The sequence below is a fragment of the Phalaenopsis equestris genome, unplaced genomic scaffold (assembly GCF_001263595.1).
Source record: "Phalaenopsis equestris unplaced genomic scaffold, ASM126359v1 Scaffold000041, whole genome shotgun sequence".
Lineage (NCBI taxonomy): Eukaryota > Viridiplantae > Streptophyta > Magnoliopsida > Asparagales > Orchidaceae > Phalaenopsis > Phalaenopsis equestris.
Genome location: NW_018164483.1, coordinates 395,662 through 418,967, shown reverse-complemented (window position 1 = coordinate 418,967; position 23,306 = coordinate 395,662). Strand labels below are relative to the sequence as shown.

General features: G+C 32.6%; 1 protein-coding gene across 2 annotated transcripts in view; it reads right to left on the bottom strand.

The window, feature by feature from the left end:
• Positions 1 to 23,170, bottom strand: part of LOC110019062 (UDP-galactose/UDP-glucose transporter 5B-like) — a 31,477-nt gene extending 8,307 nt beyond the window's left edge. The window contains exons 1-12 of one of the 2 annotated variants that reach the window (XM_020716599.1): positions 23,036 to 23,170; positions 22,686 to 22,809; positions 22,283 to 22,396; positions 22,124 to 22,210; positions 21,935 to 22,000; positions 20,871 to 20,969; positions 13,868 to 13,947; positions 13,227 to 13,339; positions 5,029 to 5,117; positions 4,456 to 4,542; positions 4,117 to 4,185; positions 3,556 to 3,955 (exon numbers count right to left, since the gene is read on the bottom strand). In XM_020716599.1, coding sequence (XP_020572258.1) covers positions 3,839 to 3,955; positions 4,117 to 4,185; positions 4,456 to 4,542; positions 5,029 to 5,117; positions 13,227 to 13,339; positions 13,868 to 13,947; positions 20,871 to 20,969; positions 21,935 to 22,000; positions 22,124 to 22,210; positions 22,283 to 22,396; positions 22,686 to 22,790 — 1,026 coding nt within the window. In that variant the 5' untranslated portion in view covers positions 22,791 to 22,809; positions 23,036 to 23,170 and the 3' untranslated portion in view covers positions 3,556 to 3,838. Of the gene's footprint in view, positions 1 to 3,555; positions 3,956 to 4,116; positions 4,186 to 4,455; positions 4,543 to 5,028; positions 5,118 to 13,226; positions 13,340 to 13,867; positions 13,948 to 20,870; positions 20,970 to 21,934; positions 22,001 to 22,123; positions 22,211 to 22,282; positions 22,397 to 22,685; positions 22,810 to 23,035 lie in introns of those variants that run through there. The other variant, XM_020716600.1, reaches the window with a different exon arrangement.
• Positions 23,171 to 23,306: the final 136 nt, after the last annotated feature.

Sequence of the window (23,306 nt, the reverse complement as noted above, 5' to 3'; positions counted from 1 at the left end):
TATATATACTATTTGAAGAAAAAAATAAATTAATTTTCTTATTATACCATTTTACCTATCAGATTGTATCAAAATAATTACTTATACAATTGTTTTTTAAATATATCTACTGTGAACACAAATTTTAATATTCCTATTATGCTTGATAATTGTGGGGCGTGATATAATAAAGTATTATACCAATTTATTGGAAGCATGTTTTAGTCAATCATGATGATGTGTATTTATTTTATTAAGAAAAACTATAATAAGATTATTATGTGTCCCCCTTTTACTTTACAGTTCAAGGATGTGAATAAAAATGTATTCATGTATTTATTTTCTATTTATTTGATTACAAAAATATATTAGTAATTGTAAATATTAAAAAATAAATTCTTCTAAATAAAATATGGGTAATCTTTTGATCGTTGCAACTTTGATATGGTGTTTAGGGATATCTTAAAGAAGTTTAGAAAAAAAGAGGTAGAGTGATTGTTGGTTTCATCTCTTGAGGAGTTGGACAACGAGCATTATTCCCTAAGCATTTTGGTTGAATTTGTCTCTAATAATGTTCTTAGTCTTTATATTTTCTTTCATTTTCTTGCCCATTTCTTCTTCCTCCATTATGGCTGTAATCAAGGAACTTGTTCATCATTATATTAAATGCACTCGATGACAATCAAACCATCCTATATCATGTTGCCGTTCTTTGTGTCTCTCTATCCATGTAACTGTATTTATATCTCTTCTCTTCCTTTCTACCACCTTTTTATTGGATATTTAACTCCCATTAACTTAAATCAGCTGGTTCAAAGACTCTCTCACCCAAAGCAGTATGAGCTTGAATCCCACTCAAGTTTATGTTGACAAATTTTGTGCATTGGCACCAAGTGACCATATTGCTTGATTTGAGGTGAAAATATTCCTTGTAGTGATTGACATGCTGAATTATTATTTTTTATTCACCATTTTTAAGTAAGCACTCATGTGATTGCTCTCTTGGCTCTCTCTAGATTCATCTTCTCTTGAAGCTTTAAAAGATCGTTAACCACCAAATTCACTAGTTTTTGGAAGTTAGCGAATAGCTCATAAGCTCTTCTAAATATGAGAAACGAACCAAAAAAAGTGTTTTAATAATTTGCCATCTTTTTAACAGTATATGCTTGATATTCATAACCCAAAATCCATTGCAGTCGAAGTAGCAGTTGGATAAGCTGCAGCTACCCCAAACAGACCCTTAATGTGTCTCGAAATCAGCTCGTGGCTCATTATATTTAATTTCGAACCAAGCTAGATTAAAAATGAATCAAGCTCAATCCGACAATAAGGATCATTATATTACAAAATGGGCTTGTACAACCAAATATTTTGGTTAAAATACTTAAGTTTGACGCTTATTATACTAACAGAAAGGAAGGCATGTGACTTCAACTTTGGTCTCCAAAGCTCATCATTCTAAATATACAAGCGACTTGTAACTACACCCCCTTGATCAGAGGAACAAGACATCCCATAATAAAGACAAATCAATGAATAGTTTGTATTATTATCAATTATAGCATTAAAAATATTGAAGATTCACCCTGACATATATGAAAGGGCATGCCATCATAACCCCTAAAAAGGGAAGTATTCACCCAACTGTGAATGTCTTTGACATAACTTACGATCCACATGTTGCTAGATGTCATTCATGTTAAAGTTATTTTGTTGATTATGATTGATTATCACAATGCCATTGACTTATAATTCATTTAAATATTATGTTTTCCATAAAGATGATCATAACAATATATTTGTTGCCACCTATATAAACTCATCGACAAATTCGTCCACAGGCAAATTTATGGAGTTTATCCTTATTATGAGGATAGGCTACATTATGAGGATAGTCCAAGCGATTATTATCCGATATGGGACTAAAGCGTCGATGAAGAAAATTCTAAGGTGACTCCAAAATTTATTATACTAGACCCTATCTGAATCTAGCGCAGAGTAAAAAACCAAAATCTTTCATTTCAGGGCTAGCTAAATTTGACTTATTTAGAAGCTTAGTTGATTATGACTTTAAAAGTTGTCAAGAAAGCAATTGTCAACTAATTGATAATGAATGCTGCAATTACTAAACTTCTGAAAAAACAAAATAATAATAAAAAAAACCTCTACCTAAATAGTTTGAAAGACAACTAAGAATCCCCATGCAAAATGAGCAAAGTCTATAATTTACAACTAGAGCTGTGAACGACCCATTTTCGAGCTAAGCCGAGATTGACTCAAAATCTACTCCAATAGATTTAATGTGTCTCAAAATCAGCTCGTGGCTCATTATATTTAATCTTGAACCAAGCTAGCTTAAACATGAATCAAGCTCGCTCCGACTTAAAATCCAAATGAGCTGGCTCAAATTAAGTTATTTGGATCCATTTGAGCCTAGAATAAGCTCAATCCAACTCAAAATTGAAACTAAGCTCAAATTGAATTATTTGTATCCGTTCCAGCTCTAAATCGGCTCCTAACTCATTCTATTAAATTTTACTTCTCAATATGTATACATATATATATATATATAAAAGAAAATACTAAGAGCTGATCGTGGGATAATTCAAGAATGACTCAAAGTAGATTCGAAAAAAAATGAAACCAAAGTTACGGCTTAAGGCTCGAATTAATTATCCAGAGTTTAACGATCTTCTAGTTAAATTCACGCCCTGTTAGCACCCACAAAAAATAATCTCAAACGTTTTCTTTTCAATGTCATCTTCTGAAACGCACAAGCTGCCCCAAACGGACCCTAACTAGCTCAAATTGAGTTATTTAGTTCCGTTCCAACTCGAAATCGGCCCCTAACTCATTCTATTAAATTTTACCTCTCAATATATATATATAACAAAATACTAAGAGCTGATCGTGGGATAATTCAAGTATGACTCAAAATAGATTCGAAAAAAAATGAAATCAAAGTTACGGCTTACGGCTCGAATGAATTATCCAGTTTAACGATCTTCTAGTTAAATTCACGCCCTGTTAGCACCCACAAAAAATAATCTCAAACGTTTTCTTTTCTGTCATCTTCATTGATGTGCTTTAATCAAAGCCAAATATAAGATGCGAAAAGTTCTGTGCAGGCAATTAATTCAGGCAAGCTGGCATATATTACATAAAAGATGGGGGAGTTTTAACCACCTCACATGGAGGCTAAGATTGATCATAATATTTATTAATATTATTGACAGCACTATAGTACAAAATAAATAATTAATTAATTAATGAAAAATTAAACACTTAAAAAGTTTCTTAAGAAAACATCTTATATAAAAAATAAAATAATGCTTCCGATGGGTGCTAGCAGTTCGTTCAACTCTGTTACAAGTCATCTCATAACACAATGAATAAAAAGCCAAAATACACGCAGTCATTAGACTTATTTCACATCTCAAGCACAAAATCTAAAACGATTAATGAGCATAAAAGAAATCCACATTAAATCTTAATTTTCATATTTCTTGAGGCTCGAATATGTACGGCCCAAAGAGAAATAAAAGAAGAAAAAAAACTCTAAAAAACGTTTTTGTGAATTCCTTAAATTGAAGCATTGCTGATCTATAAAAATCACTTAATGCTTGAGTTACTTTTATTAAAACAACTAAAAGAGTAATACACAAATTTAGGGAGGGGAAGAGCTAAAAAATCTTTTCCTAGAAGACTACAGAAGCTATTTTTCCCTCTCTCAACCATAGTCTGTAAGCATCGAGGATTTCCAGGTTGCATTAACGTTAAGATTTGTAAATTCTCTCATTGTAGTTTTTTTTTAAATAACAAAGAATTTTTGTGTTAAAAGTTAGATCATATTGTGGTCTCAAGAATTACTGTTTCTTGGAGTCTTATCTTCGTCATTTGTTTGAATTGAAGGCAACTGAGTATGTGGATTGCTTCTCAGGAAACTTTTGAAGTAGAGACTTCCAAAAACAATAACCTGCTCAGATTTTGAATCATCAGCTCTAAGAGCTATACCAAAATAGTAGACAATTTTTCATATAAAAGGAGAAGGATGAATTCCAAGGTGTTGGGTTCAAGCTACCCAAAAGAGAGAGAGAGAGAGAGAGAGAGAGAGAGAGAGAGAGAGGAAATGCTTACAGCTCCAGACCACTGCACCAAACTAAGGGGATGAGAGAACCAGAAACAAGATAGCAAAATGCTCACCAACTAGAAACAAAAAAATATTTAGAATCAGAGAGTTAAGAGGGGTTTGGGATCACTTTTGATTTTTGCTTTATTTATTTATTTTATTTATATTTTTATTTGAAATAAAATGTGTGATATGTCGTAACATCGTTACTAAAATACTCAAAATAACTTTTAGATTTTTTTAAGTGTTCCTAAAAACAAATTAACTCCATTTTTTTAATAGAAATATAAACATAATTTTAAAATAATAGCAAAAACAAAATCAAAAAATTAAATACAAAGATGAACCTGTCTTGTGGTCATTATGGTAGCAAATGTGAGAGCCCCAAATGTTCGAATAGTATAGGAAATGAAGAATTGGCTAGCAGTTGCTACCTGCACAAGCATAGAAGGTGAGAATTGCATATATTAATTAACGAATAGTATTGTTTCCTAAAATATGTTTTCAATCCACTAACAATCAAAACGGGACTAAGTTTCATTTTCATTTAGGGCTCATTTGGTTACTTGTAAATAGAAAATATGTCACAAATATGTACTTTTGCAATTTCTCTCATTTTAAATGTCAGAATGAAAACTTTATTTTTTAAGGCGTTTTATTGAGGTTTGTAGAATTTGAAATTGTTATCAGCATCTAACTCCATCAAACCAAATGGCGAATTTAACAATTTTCATTGTTTTTTGAAATACAGCTTCTACCTTCATGCAACCAAATGAGCTATTGGGATGTTATAGTTATTCAAATTGTTGATCAGAATTGTTTGAACATACATGCATAGGCACATTGGAGCACTATCTAACAAAAGAAATAATGGAGACTTAAGTATTTTTTTTATAAAATAACAATTAGATTGGGCTTACCGTGGATAGCAACAAAACATCAAAGATGCAGTCTTGATGACGAAGCATAAAATCTATTGCCATGAGTAGATGACCCTGTACTACAAGTCCTGATTAAAATATTCAAATGAAGCAAAAGAAAAACAAATTAAAAACAGAAAAAAGATATCAAGAAATTCCAAATGTACAAATCTATATAAAAAATAATAATAATAATACACTAAAACAAAATGCTTACTAGATGGAATAACCATCACAAAAACTCTCTTAGTAACTAGGTGAGCATCAAGTAGTCATCATGTTATTCGTTTGAAAATAAGAAATTACACAAACATGGACGGACTCTCCACTTCAATCATGAGAAATTTACTCAAAGATGGGAGACCGCTGGCATTACTATTTTAATAGCCAGGTTCTTGTTATTAATGACTAGCATAATTCTGGGTCACGGTTAAAAGCCACTTTAGAATAGAAGATAACCCATGTATTCTAGGGATTTTTACATACTAATCACCTAAAATCTTAAATATAAAGGACTAACCACTCAAACTTAAAATTTTACATTTAAACCATCCTAAACCTAAGACCCTTTTGAAGCAGCCACTCAAAAAGCCTCCATCGCTCGCCCACAAACAATTCCCTCACCTCCGTCGCTTGCTGTTTCTCACTCCGTTTGTCCCGTCTCCTCCTGTCTCCTTAATCTCCGTAGTTAGCCTCCGTCGCTCCGCCCTCTGACCCTATCGCTTGCCATGACACCGTCTCTCGATTTTGGTCGCACAAAGAGGAGCCCGAATTCTGCTCGCACAAAAAAGCAGGGAATCTCAGGTCTAGTCACAGGAAGAAGCAGAGATAAGGAAAGTTAAGCATGATGGATATTAAATTCACACATATACACCAAAAAAGCCCCTCAAAGTACGAGAAGCTTTTTTTCTCAAAAAAAAATTCTTCTTAAAATGAAAACCTGAATGATTCTCTGTATCATATGTTCCAGTGGCATCATTGAAGGCCATGCGAAGCATGCCAGCAGCCTTGGTCTTGGAACCAAAATTATTGGTAGAGCAAAGTCTATCAAACACAGAAGTGCTTCCACTAACTATATAGTCTTAGTGCCAGGTTTCTTTTCTGTTGCAGACCTTATATTGAATTTTTATACTGAAAGCTTATGGCTGTTGGTTACAAGAGAGTTCCACTTGATATATAGCTTATTATAGAGTTAGGAACATACAATATACATAAAATTTAAGTAATAATATATCACACATGATGCAAGTGAGCAGTTGAACGTTGTTAATATACCAAGCAAACAAAAAAGGCAATACTAGATTTGATTGGAACGGTAATAACACTATGTAGTGGTAAATATTATGGAGTCTCGAGAAGCTAAAACGTTCCCCATCATATTATTTTCTTTAAATACTTAAACTCATCTAAGTGTCTCCAGATCCCCATTTTCTACATCTTTACTAATAAAATAAATAAACAATCATTTTTTTTATAAGGTCGCATTAAGACTGTCATAGAAATTTCATCCCTTCAAGCAAGCATATTGGACTCGTAATCGAAAAATATTTTGCGGAATATTGGTTCTCAAGACTTGTTTATGGGGTGCGCAATCCCATCAAACTTGTCTATCCAAGAGAGCCATTCTTCATCATAAGGCTGGTATATTTTTTGTAAATTACATCCAACATGTAAATCGTTTCAACAATTTAAAGTAGTTTTAGAATATCATAATTTAGTCCTCAAAACTCCCTCTCCCTTTGAGCACTATTTATTGTTCTTTTACAACTGTTTAACTTGTCTAACAAAGAGTTACTGAAACTATTGGTACAGTAATTAATAATAGAAAAATTGATGCTTTTTGAGATTGGTAACCAACCATCATAGAATAAATATGAGGCATTTACATACATGCCACCCAATTCCTATGTATTTGCATATCTAACACCACAACTTTATTTTTTATGTTTAAACCGCCCAAACCTTTCGTATCACATAAAAAATATCACTATCTTGATTTTTAAAAGGTGAAATACATATTTTCACGCAAAAAATAAGGTGGCATATAAGTAAAAATTTAAGCTTAGGTATTAGATATGTAAATACATAGAAATTGAGTGCTATGTATGAAAATTTTCCAATGAATATTAAATGCTTAACATAAATTTTATTCTAAGGAGAACCTGTGCCAACTACATGCTATTATCTCTTCAATTTGTTCCGTGCATTAGCTTCATATGGATTAATTAAAATTCCTGCATGCGACAACAGGAAGTATACTCAAGACTCTGTATGTACTTACAAATCTAGCACCTAAATTTTCATATTTAAATAGATGGCAAGCTTTAAACCTATGTATGAAAAGGTGTATTTCACTTTTACAAGAGGTAATACTGCAATTTTTTATGTTATATCAATGATTTGAGTACCATGTGTGTAAATATGAAAGTCAGGTGTGAGATATGTAAATACATTAGAATTGTGCCCTATTTATGTATATGCTCCTTCTTTCTTTCTGTATAGACATTTTTCGTCATCATGTTAAAGGTGAAAGAGCTTATAAAGTTGAATGGAATCTTCTGAATTTCGATGCATATATTAAATAACATGTTAAGGTAATTAGTTATTCAAATAACTATCTCAAAAGTCCGAAGCCTAACTAAACTCAGCAGCGCGCAAAAGATTTCATTCAAAGAAAGATGAGGCAGCGTATGGAAATTTTTACAGAGGTAAATTCTAAGTATCATTAAAGAATTCATTGACAAGGCTATGGAATGGTCATGTTTTTAATCACCAAGGACCCACAATTTCTAAAGAATAGAAAGATTTACTACATGTTTTTAATCACCAAGGACCCACAATTTCTAAGGAAAAGAAAGATTTACTTAATTATCACTCAATTCTTATGTATTTACATATCTAAAACTTAAACTTCAGTTTTTACATACACACCACCTTACCCATGCATGAAAAGGAGTATTTCAATTTTTAAAAGTTAAAATGGTGATACTTTTTATGCGATAAGAAAGGCTTGAGTGATCTAAATGTAAGAAGTCAATTTTAGATGTAAGATATGTAAATACATAAGAAATGAGTGGTATGTATGCAAATCCCCTAAACGAAAATGAAAAAAAAAGAGGTGGAATACCACTCTCAAATATGATATACAGAAGTTCTCTAAAATTTATGCTTTGTACGAGCTAAAAAAAAGGAGAATAAATAGCAGCTCTCCAGACACAAGTTTTCATAGGATGACATAAATTTTGAAACATTTGTAAATTCCTACACTTTATACAGCATGCATGGATATTTCTGGTATTTCATCATTATTGCTCAAATAGTCACTTGACTCACTTCTAAGAATTGCCTTTGAAAAGCATAAACAATAAGGTAAAGAAAATAATAATATGAAAGCTTGAATTCCTGTCTGTTATTTTCATCACTCCAAGTTTCTTAATGCAAAATAGAGGAATTGATAATGCATCATTTGTATTTACAAGTGATACAAAATGCAAGGATTAAAAGAGAATTGGATGATAATAACATTAAAGTAGTAAACTCAACAACAAATTACAAAAATCATTGCACTTTACAGCAGACTTTAGGAGGAAAAGAGTATCTAGCAGCAAAATAACATCAATTATGAAATTGGGGTTTTTAACTGATCAGCCTTGAACTCCAACAGGTATTAAAAGGTGTGCAAGTAATCATCAAGGGCTGAAGAATTTGATGAGCTTCTCAAACTCCATGGCTTAAGAAGAAATTGTGGAGCTTTTGCTAAATCCGATCAACAGAATCCACTGACGGATAAAGATCCGGGGATTATATCAATACCGTCAGCATTGGTTCAGAATTCTCAAATTCAATTGCGTTGCATAAGTTTGACTAGTAAATGAAAAGGATAAAAAATAATATAAAACCAATTCCTGCACAGTATACAGAACAATTTATAGGATAAATCGTTCATCAGAATGACAAAAGTTATTGAGCTTCGAGGCTGGTGAATAGGGGAAAAGAGCAGAAGATTGTCGTGGGAGAAGGGAGCTTATTTGAAAACTGCTCTCCATTAGCAACTTGGATGGATCATTTATCAGACTTCACTGTGCAGTTCACTGTGGTCTCCAACTCAGACGGGAATTTGTTGAAGTTTGTGGGAAATATAGACTATCGCCTATGACAACCACAGACAACTGACGAAGTACGAAACAGTGCTAATCGGCGAGTGAGGAGAGAGCGACTAAGGCAAGAGTTCCGTCACGGGGTGGTTGTTTCAAAAGGGGCAAAGTTCTGGGTGTTTGAACTGTAAAATTTTAAGTTTGGGCGGCCTGTATGTCACATTTAATGTTCTAGGTTGTTAGTATGTAAAAATTCCAATATTTTATTTATAATTATAAAAAATTTTAAACTTAAGTATTACTGTTATAAAGCTTGATAAAACTATTTTTCAATATAATTATAATTAGGCATTATGATTAATGGGATGGCTACACAAAATCATGTCCATGGCTCATCAGTTCACTGGGCAATCGTATAGTACGATAAGAATCATATAAAACAATATGGATAATATAGTATGATTGTGGGTATACAATGTCATCTGAGTTAGAGATTAGCCATTGAGATAGCCATTATTAAAAATTTTACCACCAAGCGAGATAAACCATCATGGATTCCATTAACAATTTCGATCAAACGAAAAAATGGTCAATTTGAACCAATTGTATAATAATAATGTCAATAACTTAGATTTCTAAGTATTTGAATTTGATAGCTTTTGGGGAAGTTTTAACCCCACTTAGTGGGATAAAGGTTTTGTTGTTGTCGTTGGAAAGTGTTGTAACCATTGGGAGGACTTGAGATGAGTTTTTTATCAGCTCATAAATAGGCCCCTTATTTGTTCATTAGAGGCCAAAAACTCAAGTGCTTACATGTTAAACATTTGCAAGAGTGGTTCTGAAAAAAAAAAAAAAAAAACTGAGTGCTCAAGTGCTCATCATCAAACTCAAAGGATGTAGTGGTGCGATCTTTCTCTTACAATCTCTAGGAATTTTTGCAAGAGATCTGTCATTATTATATTTCAGTCTACTAATTACAGATAGTATTATGCTTTCATTGTTAAGAGATGTTCATTATTAAGTCTCCACCAATATAGTATTATGCTTTCATTGTTAAGAGATGTTCATTAAGTCTCCACCAATGTTCAAGAGACTTTTGGTGCTATTTTCTCTTAACTTACAGATTGGGTTACCTAAGCACATTGAGGTTAAGTGTTATATTGGATACATTATTGTGTAAAGAATTTCTCTTATAATTTAATCATTAAGCTTAAAATAATCACAACTTCAAAGAAGATAGAGGGTAGGAGTATTAAATGAACTGGAATTTTGCAGCAAACTAAAAAATTATGCTCGAGTTGAAAAGAAATCAGCTGCTGCTTTGAGTAGGGAATGTTATTCTGCATACTATGCATGCCAAGATGATAGACTTTGATCATCTTAAAAAAGATTATTGTCGCTTATGAGAATTTCAATAAAGGATATTATCAAAATATTGAAAGAACATTTCTTTTTCTTAAGTTCCAAGTCGCAGTTAGTTGCTTCCAGTTCACCATTCAAAAATATAAATTCTATATACTTATCACATGGTTGTTTTCCTTTCTAGGATTTTCTCACTATTGCTCCTTTCAACTATTTGTTTCCTTTTCTATAGAACAAATTGATTTATTGAAAAGTGAAACTTGTTGACTGAGCTAAAAAATGAGATTTTTTAATTGAAACTTGCAAATCTTTGCTAGCTCTTTAGAGAATTTGAGAAATTAATAACTTCAATCTTCTGGGTTTAATACGAGACCTTAAGATATGAGAAACTACTAAGTTTGGTATTGGTGTGAACCAAAGATGATCAGAATTCAAATTAAGTGAGAAGACAACGGTATGTTTGACTCCTGAAAGGCTTCCTCCAAGGTCATTCGGGAGATTACAATCAAAGAGATGGGTCGTATTAAATCAATTGACACATTGAGACAAATGTTTATAAACTAAAAATTTCCAGAACTAGTATTAGCCCGTTCTTTGATGTACCTGATTTAACCTTGTTTCAGGAACATGACACAAATGTTTTGAATTCCTCTCTTTTTCTCATCTCATGAATAGAAATCTAGAACTTACCAAACCCCATAAACATATTTATATTGTTCCTGAAGCTATTATTAAATGACGAGACAATGTCCACAAGCAAAGATAAATATAAAAATATATTGTGCTTCGACATGACAGACTTAATTGTGATTATTCATGGATTACATGCAGAAAGCATTGCAGTTATGCACAAGTTACATAGCAAATATCAAATACATAATTCATTATAAGCGAAATTTGTCCAATCTAAGTAAGATTTAATAAAATCTCAAAGTTTACATGCTCTTCAAAAATGTAAGATAAAGAGCACGGGATGTGCTCTCTCGTGTCGTTAGTATTTTGTTGAATTTGGTTTCTAGTTGCTAGTTGTTTTTAATTCAGCTCTCAAATTCCCTTGATCACTTTTTACAAGCTCCTTGTTCTATCTAGTCGATTGATTTGGAAGTTTTGTCTTAGTTCTTTATTGGCCGTTTATAGGCGTGCGGCTCAAATCTTTAATTGAAGTTTTAATCTTGTTCTTCATCGGATGATTTTGTGATTGAATATTAAACATTAAGTACAATTAAGATTGATCAAATTCATTGCATGTCATACTTCCTTTTTTTTTTTTTTTGTTGTGAATCCTAAATCATTGTGAAGGATTTATTCCTTGCAAAATTTTATATTTTGATGACTTTTAATGTATTGTTTGGAGCAAGTTGCACATTCTTTTTAGTTTTACATCAAAGTGATTTCTAGTTTAGCATCAAAGAGATGAACATTTGGCTGATTAAAGACATGGGACACTATGAATTGTGATCTTCTGTGTACTCTTAGTATGTTTAATCGTAAGCTCTGGTTGGTGAACTTTAGATCCAATATGATGCCCTGCATCATATATTGTTGAATATGTGACCCAAATTCTATGGGCCCCACTTGCCATAAAAGAAAATTATAAGCATGTGGATTGAAGGCCCCAACTATTGGATTAATTCTATAATAGTCTTGGATTTTAATACATGTGCTCTTGCTTTATTAAGCAATTTTGAACATTTTTTAAAAACTCGAAGCTTACATGAACCAAATTTGAACATAATCAAACTTGTTTATTAATATTCATGATAAACTTATTTGTTGTTCAGTATAACTTGTTAAATACTCTATATTTATATGATATATTATTTAAAAAAATTATAATTAAATAAAACTTATTTAATAATATATTAGAATTTAATATTATTATGCACATAAACTTAATGTAGTTTTTTTAAAAAAATTTATTCGATTAACTAATTTATTAGAACTTATTTATATTATTAGATTGCAAAAAAACTTCCTTACAACTTATATTTTAATTTATTTACTTAATATAAACGAGTTAAATGTTAATTTAAAATCTACTCAGTTGCATATTTATTTCGATTTACAAAATTATTTTTTAATAATTTTATATAAAAAAATTAAGTACTTGTTTAAATTTTTAACTTAGTTTACTAGTTTTATATGAAAAATCAATTACAAATAAATTTAAAATTTTATATGTGAAATTAAGTATCCATTCAAATATTTAATTTTTGAATTAATATAAACAAACCAAGTACAAATCAAGTATGGACATTAAAAATTTTAAACAAATCGAGTATGAGCATATATGTGAAAGCCCATATCAAGCTTGAACTGAATAAGAACAACTTATTATTCAACCAAGCCAAGTCTAATACATGAGACACTCGACTCGACTCGGCTTGATTACAATCCTAATTCTTTAGTTTGATCTTATGTAAGCCAACACTCTATTTATTAGTTTTTCGTTTGATATAGTGAATTCTCCTCATCTGCGCATGATTTTCCCTGTGCCAAGTTTTCCACCTAAAATATGTGTTCCCATTTTGTTTATTTTATTATTCATCATATCAATTTTATAACATATATGAAATACAATAATATATAGTTAAACGGTGAACATAAGAAAATAGTATATCATCATTACCATTATCATTATCATTAGTCTTATCTCAATTAATAGAGGTCAGTATTATAAATTCACATTTTGTATTCATTCCTTAAAAATATTGTCAAAGGGGTAAATTAAGAAAATCTCACCACAAAAACTAAGAAAAGTAGAGCATAATGTAGTGTAGAATATTTGGTTATGTATTTCCATGTCATAACCCTTGAAGAGTTTATCTTGAAACGTGCTGGTAAAGCCATCAAACCTACATAATAAACAAAAAGCCATCATCAGTTGCATGCAGCATGTTAATGAAAAGATGAGAATGACCGGAGAAAAATTCAAGAAAATAATAAGGTTTATCATAGAATAAAAATATTGCATAGGAGCTGGGTAAAAAAATTCTTTCTGCAGAGCAAAAAAGTAAGAAATACGAGAAAGGATGTTACCAAAAATACCAGTTGGGTATGATAATGTGGTTTCCTCTAATTTTAGGGAAGCAAATTCATCAAAATGTATCAAAGATAAATATTAGCCTTGTTAAAAAAGAACTTTTGGAGTTCATTTAGTATCCCATTTCTAGTTTCCTGTGTTAATTATGTTTATTATTTAAACTAGTAAAGAGAAATAAACAATGTAACCTGAACTATGCATTGAAATCTACATAATAAAAAGTCCAGAGCATATAAATCAGCATAGGACACGATTACTCTATAGAGGCAAAAACTTTTAGATAAAAAGTTATGAAATAAAGCATTCATTGCAAAATATATATATATTTAGAGTGCAATACCCAAGATAACCAATCATAAGGAAAATGCCCCACAGAGTATTTTCTTTTCCTGCTTGATGTGTGTTGATAGCATCTGATACCTGCATCAACAACAGTTACATATTAGCACATGCTAAAAGCCACTTAAACTTACAAGATAAAAAAAGAAAAATTAATACCCCAATGTGATTTGATATTCAAATAGAAAGATAATTTAAATGAATCAACCAATCTAGCCACAATGTAGCACATTTTTAAACTCTTGAGCACATTAGAGAAACTGATAAGCAATCAAATACTTAAAATAAAAAGAATTTCCCTTTTTTTATAAAGGGGCTGCCATGGTGGAGGAGAGAGTTGAAAGCCAAAAAAGGTTGATAGATTCTTTCATTAATCAATATAATACGGCCTAATACAAGTACTAGTACCTTTAATTTATATATATAGGGTTTCATAAAATAAAGACAATATCCATAGGAAAAAATAAAAACACTATCAGATCCTAAAACATGAAATTAAGATAATCATATGTTTATTTATAAATGAAATCATGGAATAAATGTCTACTACGTCCTAATACGTGAATTAGGAATCATATGTCGCCAGGTAATAGATAAAATCCAGAAGGACATCCTTATTTATAGAAAGTTTGAGAAGAATGTTATGTGAGGGCAACGGGGTGCTCCACCCAACATTCTCGCGGTAAAAGCCCATGTTACCTATAATATGGAAGATTCAACTTCAGGTAGTTCAAAGTCCCAACTAGCATCAACTTTACTGGATATGGAGATGCAAAAGAGGTGAAGATAGCAAGTGTTGGTCATGAAGTTAAAAAAAAGCTAGGTTCCACTCCCAGCTAAAAACCTTTAAAGCAAAGTCCAAGATCGATATTTCCAAGTTGCACGGCTCACATAATTAGAGATGTAATTCAATATCTACAAGTATGACATCATTAAAGCGCAGAGTTTACACAATTGAAATTGACTAACCGTGCCCTTGCTAGGTGAAATGGGTATTTGAAGAGTTCTGTCGCCTGGCAGTATCTAACCTAAAGAAGTATTATATGCTCCTGTATTGAAAATGACAAGCAGCCAAATGAAACCTATCATACAAAGGGCAGCAGTACTCTACGCAAGTTTATACAGTGGAGTTTCAGCATTTGTTTGTGACAACGGAAGAGTCATTCCATAAAAGTAAGGTGCCTGAGAAGCTCATTATCAAACTTCTAAAGAACTTGCAAGTCAAGTTGGAGATTCAAGACTTCTTTAAAACTTTGGGCGTCAGCCTCACCTAAGTAGCAAATTACAGAAGGATTTTCAAAGTCAAGCAAAAATATAATAAGAAAAATGAGAACTGTGGCCACTCCAAGTAAATATGTTGGTACATCATCCATAGTTGATGCCAAATAAAGTGAATGTATGACAACCAAAGAGCACATTGACAATTGTGACTTCCAGATCGAGCAAAAGTTTTATGTATTTGAGCGAGGCCAAAACCCCAAAAAAAGCCTAACATTAATGATACATCCAAGTGCAGCACGAAGCGGATAGCGTCATCTTATAAAAGTATTCAAAAGAATTTGATTATACGAAACCTTTAAAATATCCTTAATTTTATTAACCACATAATAATCACATCCCTATCCATCGAAGCGGATTTCTCATAAGGTAAGGCAAACCATTTGGGCATCAATGTGAATTGGATTCATGATCACCACAACATACATCAATGAGATGGTGTGAGGCATGGATCCCTTAGAGTTATATTAAGATATTCTTACCGGGCATTCCTATATGATAAAGATGCACATTTCCATACATAAGAACTATAAATAATAGTCCAACATCAATGAAATATAGTGTTATTACAATAGATCAACATGCTTGCATAACTGGTAACAGCTTGCCAAGTGAAACAATTCAATAGAAGAAAAATTAATAAAATACACTAAATCACACACATTGTCATCATAATGCAAATCAACCTCTTCGGCTCTAGAAACCCCAACCGACACCCAACAATCATGCAACATGTTGTCATAGAAGCCTTAATCTCTTGTGCCCACTCCAAAAGCATCTCACTTGCATTTGATCCTCAAAAGTAGCCAAAAGTATCTACTGAAAGGACTTTCTCGTTCATGTTCCCCAGCTCCTCCCATCTTCTTTTAGGCTCTCACCAGTTACCAACATACACCCTCATATCAAATACTCAACATCTCGTCTCCCCAACATGCTCGAACACTATATTATGTCTCCTACCTTGTCTTATAGTACACTCCTACTGGCGTAGTCCCTCAAAGCTTGCAACAAAAAAAATAATAATAAAAATAAATAAATAAATATAAATATAAATAAACATACTTGTAATCACATATCAATTTTTTTAACTCCATAAGTCCTAGTCCACGTCCCTTGTGACTCCACAACACTACACCATGCCAACCCATCTCTCGCACCCCCACTCTGAGATTAACTCACAAAATCTCCTCAGAACCCTATTAAAACACTTTATGCAATGGATGTGCTGCATTCTTGCTAATAAAGCCCTTTGTTGTCCTCTAATACACTCTCAGCACCATGCGACCTCGAATCACTTGTGCCTCTCCCCTCATGTACTTGTTCTATTATCTCCCCACCTTGTTAGCACACTCCATTGTGTCTTCTCACGTACATTACTACACTCCTAGTAAATGGTGCCTAGTGATAGCATTTATATGCTCTTCAGAGAGAGCATGCATGAATCGACTTATAAAACTAAAAGCAAAAACTATGTCAAGTTTGGTATGAGACAACTAAAAGAGTTTCTCAACCTAACCTTGATATTTTCATTTGTTAATTGGAGAAATGATGTTAATAAGATGCAATTTAATGTTAGGATCAGGTGGAGTGTCAACCAATTTGCATATAGTTAAGCTAGTTTCTCTAAAAATAAATCATAAAAGATGCTTTATTTAAAAGATGATAAGCCTGTATTAATTTTTAGAGATTTTCATTTCAAGAAAATACATGAGATGCCCAAAGTGTTTGATTGAAAATTTTCCTTTTAAAGAACTTAACTCTAGGTCACAATCTTCCTTAGCAATGACGTCATCAATATACGTAATTAGCATGATAGACTTATCATACTAGTACTTAAAGAAGAATGTGAGATCAGAGTGAGCATGCTTGAACCCCTATTGACTAACACCTTTGGTGAATTTTCAAACCAGGCTAAAGTTAATTATTTGAGTCCATAAATAGAATTTTCTAATTTATAGACAGATAATTTTCCCAAAGTCACTAAATCCAGAAAGAGGATTCATACAAACTTTTAATTTAAGCCACAATTCCTGAATATTAAACAGGTTTGAAAGTCTAATCAGAACCCAACCCGCCTTCAAACTGATAAACTCGAGCCCAACCTATATAATCCATTTATTACGTGTATAAGAACTATTCATGTTAATATCGAGTTAATGGGTCAATTTTCGGTTGACGGATCAACCCAATTTCAATCAAATAAATTATACATTTTATATTTGACCCAAACCCGACTTGATAATTAATTAGATCACCCTCGTATCCAAATTTCTTTAGTCTAGTTTGAGTTGAGTTGAAGTGTTGAGTGAATTTTGTACACCTAATAGTAAGCTCAAAGTCAGCAATTCATGGGAAGTACATTGCCATGTCATAAAGTTGAAGGCCAAAGGATGCTCTCCCATTGCTATTGCAGCTTCCATAGGACCATTGGCCACCCACCAACTACAATTTCTCCTTGAAATCACAATTTCTCCTTGAAATCAGTTTTTGTGCGGCCCGTTAGTTATTATGTCCCTCAAATATCGCCAACATAGATTATTTCTTCCCTAATCAAGGAAAAATTCAGCCTTTAGGTGGCTCGTTGGTTATCAACCCCTTCATTAAAGTAAATAGAAATCAGTTATTTCCTAAGGAAGAAACAATGGCATCAATACATATTTATGTGTGTATATCTATATACGCACACATGACACAAACATTTATGTCAATTTATTAATAAGGCTATTAATATATCAAAAACATGCTATGTAAACATATCAATGTCCCCTGGACTTAAAAAAAAAAAATTACAGGTTTTAATGAACTCATAAAAAACAATGAACATGGTGCTCATTTATCATGGAAAAATCACTTAAATCGTCTATCAGGGCCCTAAAACACCAAAATCTGAACTCATATATGTAGCGTCAACCAAATTGATCTGACAAAGAAGTCTATGTCCTAGTTTTGACCTTATTGACTCCCAATTGATCTCGAAATCATGAAAAATCATCTTAATATGTGCATTCACATGTGCATTGCAATAAAAAAATCAATTTTTAAGGGCCTATTTGGCATTACTCTTTATTCGGTAAGTATTTTGGAACTATTTTTATTTTTATTCTTGAGAATAAATCAAGTTATTTTGTAAGATATTAATAATAACTATAGGGTGTTTTGTTTTTTTTTTCAAAAAAATGATATCCCGATCACCTGCATTAGCCAACATCGTCACCTCGCCGCCGCCACCATTGCCAACCAACGCCGATTGGTCGATCACCCCTTGTCGCCAAAAATCTACTAACCTGTTATCCTTAAAGTAAAAAGATATAGCCTCAAAATGATGACAAAAAGTGTCTTTTTAAAAAACTGCTTCAATGCAAGACTCGATATATAAAAGAAAGATGCTAAATAGAGAGAACAAGGGCATAACATTGGGTAACACATCAACAAGAGATCCACCATAAAAGGATGTTGGTGGAAAAACTCAAAGGTTCAGAACTCCATTTACAAGGCTTTCCATGTCTAACAAAGAGGGTAGACTAACAAAATTTGGAAGTCAATCACAAGTCTCCTAGCAAGTTTCCACAAGGCTACTCAAAAGTTAGTAACTAAAGGTTTGTTTGGGGTAGCTGCGGCTTATCCATCTTATCCAGATAAGCAGTTTATACTGATAATCTGCTGATCAGCAGCTTATCATGATAAGTTGGATGGTTGTTTAGTCTGTGTGCTTGGAAAATAGCTGATTCTGGATAATCATCATTTTGCCCATGTTCTGAATAAGTTGTTTAGTTGTTTGGTTTGTGCATTTGAAAAACAACTGATTTGCAGCTTTTTCTGGAGAAATGACAATTCTGACACGCAGCTGTTATGTTGTTTGCAACAAAATTGCAATGGCTACATCCTCATTTCTCCAAAATGACCAAACTATGTCAATCACAAAAATGAATGCCAATCACAGAAATTAATGGCAACCAAAAAAAAATCATCGATCCTCATTTCTCCAAAAATCCTCCATCCTCATTTCTCCAAAATGCCACAGATATACCAATCACAAAAATTACCAAACTCACAACTAATGGCAATTTAAAAAACGAAGGACAATCTCAGAAATTTTAGCAACCACGAACGTCAAAAAAACGAACATCAAAAAACGAAAACCATCTCATACAAACATCCTCATTTCTCCAAAATGAAAATTTCAGATCTGCATTCGAACATCAAAAAACGAAAACCATCTCAAACGATGCTCAACAGAACCTCAGACAAATACAAAGCATATGCAACATCTTACTTCGCACGGAAAACACTTCACCGTAAATCAAAAGAGGCATTCATAAGGAATTCTCCAATGTTATGGATCACGACAAAGTAAAATTGTCAAATACCATCTTACTTCGCACGGAAAACACTTCACCGTAAATTAGAAGAGGCATTCATAAGGAATGCTCCAATGTTACGGATCACGACAAAGTAAAATTGTCAAATACTTAGAGTCCAAAGATGTTGGATCGCATAGGAGAGAACGAGAAGACCAATCGAAACCTAGGGCCAGAGACGCAAGGGAGAGGGCGACGAGAACAGGGAAGACGATCGAGACCTAGGGCACGAGACGCAGGGGAGAGGGCGAGTGTGGGGGGGTATGTAAGTAAAAAATAGATCGAGACGCTGACCAGCAGGGATGAGGCTGCGGGCCACGTCTATGTATTAACGCAAAATCATGTTTGGCCAGACGCACTCCAAACGCAAGAAACAAACGCCCTCCCTCCATTTTGAAAACGCATAAGCTATAGAAAATCCACCCCAAACGCACCCTAAGTGATCTCTCATAAACATTGCCTAGAAACATGACTTGAATTCCTAAAATATTTGTCTCGTTAAATATTCCACAAATAGACATTGAAGCAAGACATCTAGGAAACATATCTCTAAAAGATATATGGACAAAAGGTTACATCTAATAAAGTTAATACCTCTATCTATAATGTCCTCCATATTCCCAAGTAAAAAGGTTGTAAGTGCTCCTAAATTCCCAAGAGAGTATCCTTAAACAGAAAATGCATAAAATTAAGTGAAAAACTAGAATGGCCTTTCAAAAAAACAAGTTGTTTCAAGATAAGAATAACATTCCAAAATATGTGACTCTAAAGCATTTGTGCATAAATGGTCTGAGTTATGGATGATCATCCGTAACAACCGAACTGACATGGTTTACAACATGTAATAACACTCATAATTCTAGTCCCCAATAAAGGAAAGAGATATTTAATAAAATGCATTTTTGGTTCAGAGACTTTCTAATTTTCAATAAAGGAAAGAGATATTTAATAAAATGCATTTTTAGATGGCTAAAATTTTCTTAAATAACTAAATAAGAGGTTCAGAGACTTTCTAATTTTTTATGCATCTTCATGGCATGCAAGTTTTGCCTTAGTTTATTGCTTGGAATTATCAAAGGCTATTAACTTACCACATCTATTCTAACGAAAGTAAAACATGGAGAACATCATAGCTTTGAATGTATTGCCCTATAACATAATTAGCTTTACATGTGAGGATGCCAAGACATTTGAAAGAACTGGAAACCAAATCAAAGGAAAAATCATACTCATTTGGAGAACTTAAAATTCATTTACCAACAAATAATCATAAACACAATAATATCAAATATTGAGCAGATTTGTGAGCAGTGTAGAGAATTTATCAAAAATTCAATCAAAATTAAATGCACCGAGAACATTACTTACCGGATATAAAATGAATACAAAGCAACCCAAGGTTACAAGGAAAGCAAAGAAATAGTCCTTTCCATTATATTTCTTCCGCATAATGATTGTGCTCCAAACCTAAATAAAAACAATAAAGAGTTGTAAAAGCTTCTTGCATAAATTAGATTTAGTCTAGAAATATCATAATATAGTGAACAAATATATTTCATATAAATTGTAGATAAAATAATAAATTTATACTTAGGAAAAAAGATAACAAACAGTACCTTTCCTTCAATGAATTTTCAAACACTTGGGTACTTGATAGGAGGTGATCCTCACATTTGACCCTTCAACATTTTCATTTTGTTTTATTTATCGTTATTTGTCCTGAATTAAGCTGATTTTAATTATTAAAGGGTGCATTCAAATGCGCCTTTCCCCTATGTAATACAACATTTAAAAATAAAGAAAAATTTTCTCACTAATGGATCTATACCATCACAATTTGAAAAGCCCGATTACAACAAAAAATGAACAAACAGATAACTCCATCCCCATTGTTGAAAGATCACCAAGTTTACTTCGTTTATTTTCTTATAAAATAGTAAAAAATCTTCTTAAAGTTTCAATCCATGAAGCAAATTGTTGAACACTGCAGTAATAAATTCCAATTTCAAAGAAAATAGAGCCCTTTCACCCTTAAGATAACGGGGACTATAAATAGTATTTTGCTAGTACTTTTCATTACACAATTTTGTGATAAGTGATAACAAGCTAAGGTAAACAAGCCAAATGAAATCTTTCTGATCAAATAAAAATTTTTATGCTTCCAGAATACTGTTTAACTCGAATGTTTGTGCCAAAAACTAGAGGAAATATGTTTTCTTCTGCAGCGAGCCTCATTGATATCATAATAACATTATTAGATATAGCATACTTAGAAAATATATAGTATATAAACACAATTGATGGTTAAGAAAATCTTCATGGGCCATGTGTTAAGGAATAAGCCATGAAAACTTCTCCAAAAGCACCCAAAATACATTTAAAACTAAAAAAAACAGAACAATTCTGTAATAAACTAAAATGTACAGACTTACCATTACAGGTATCATTTTTGCACTTTTAGCAAGTGTCTGAACAGGAAAACTAACATACTTTAGTGCCTGAAAACAAATATCCGCTTTTTTTTCAAAGTATGCCAAAATAAAAAAAAATAACTCTGCCACTGCAAGAAAAGAGTTAATGGGATGTAAAAAACAATCTTCATCAAAACATTGGAAACTGACCTCGTATTGACAGGTTGTTGTAAGTATGTTGGATAATGATAATGCACAATATTTATGCCTGGCAGGAATCAAGGTCTTTTCACTGATCTGAAGAGCAGTACTAATCAGTAACAATTAAAACTACTAAACATGATATGAAAATCAGCATGAAAATTTTACCAGTAAGACACCTCCCGAAACTGCTGAAGTTATAATACGATTGCACAAAACAAGAAACAACGAAAATCTGAAGTATTCTTTCTCTTCTCCATAGGGAACCCTCATGATCTTCTCCTGCACGAAACAGTAATCCGTTAGCAATTCAGATAATGTTGAAATTCAAACTTAGTTTTTGTGGGCGTGTGCCATTTTAACAAATAACGAAGTTCATAAATACTAAAATATTAATATCATTCTGATTTAATTAAAAATAAAAAATAACCATGCATTGACAGGTCCATTGTGCATGAATATGCTTTTCGGAGAATTTCTAATTGACGTTCAAGACCACAAACTAGAGAGAAAACATGGACAATAAATCAACATATATAAGAAGCCCAAAAAAATAATATTATGAATGAACCTGCAAAACGCCATAGACGAGAAGAGTGCCCATGATCCCAACCACGCCAAAGACAAGCTTAGCAGCCTTACTTTCTTTCCAAGAGCCAATAATAACTTCCGCCATCACCGATCAAAATCCCAAGCTGTTTGGTAGCAGAATTTTAGCACGATATAACATAAATACTGTCAATCAGCAAAAATGACAACTTCTCCAGGATCTTAAATCCCGTTTCTCCTCCGCTTCGCCTTAAATCCCGTATTTAATAAATCCGTTGGAGGTTTATTTACGAGATCTAGAGGAGCTGAAGCGAGCGAAGGGTGGTGGGAGGAAGGAAGAGAAAGACGAGGGTTAGTCGAGCGGGAGAGCACGGGATATGGGAGTTTCGGAGATCTTTTAACGCCGTGATCTCATCGTTGCCTTCCCAGCTAGCTTCAGTAGCGACTGTACCGCGATGGTTTCGAGCAAGGGAGGCGGAAGCGGAAGGTAGGACGGAGGCGATGGTTTCTGGCTAAACCGGGAGAGGAGGGAAAAAAGCGTTTATGGATTTAATATAATTTGTTTAAGTTAACTTTAACTAATTTAAGTGATTACTGATTAATAATCAATAGTCATATTATCATTTTAAGTATTATATATATA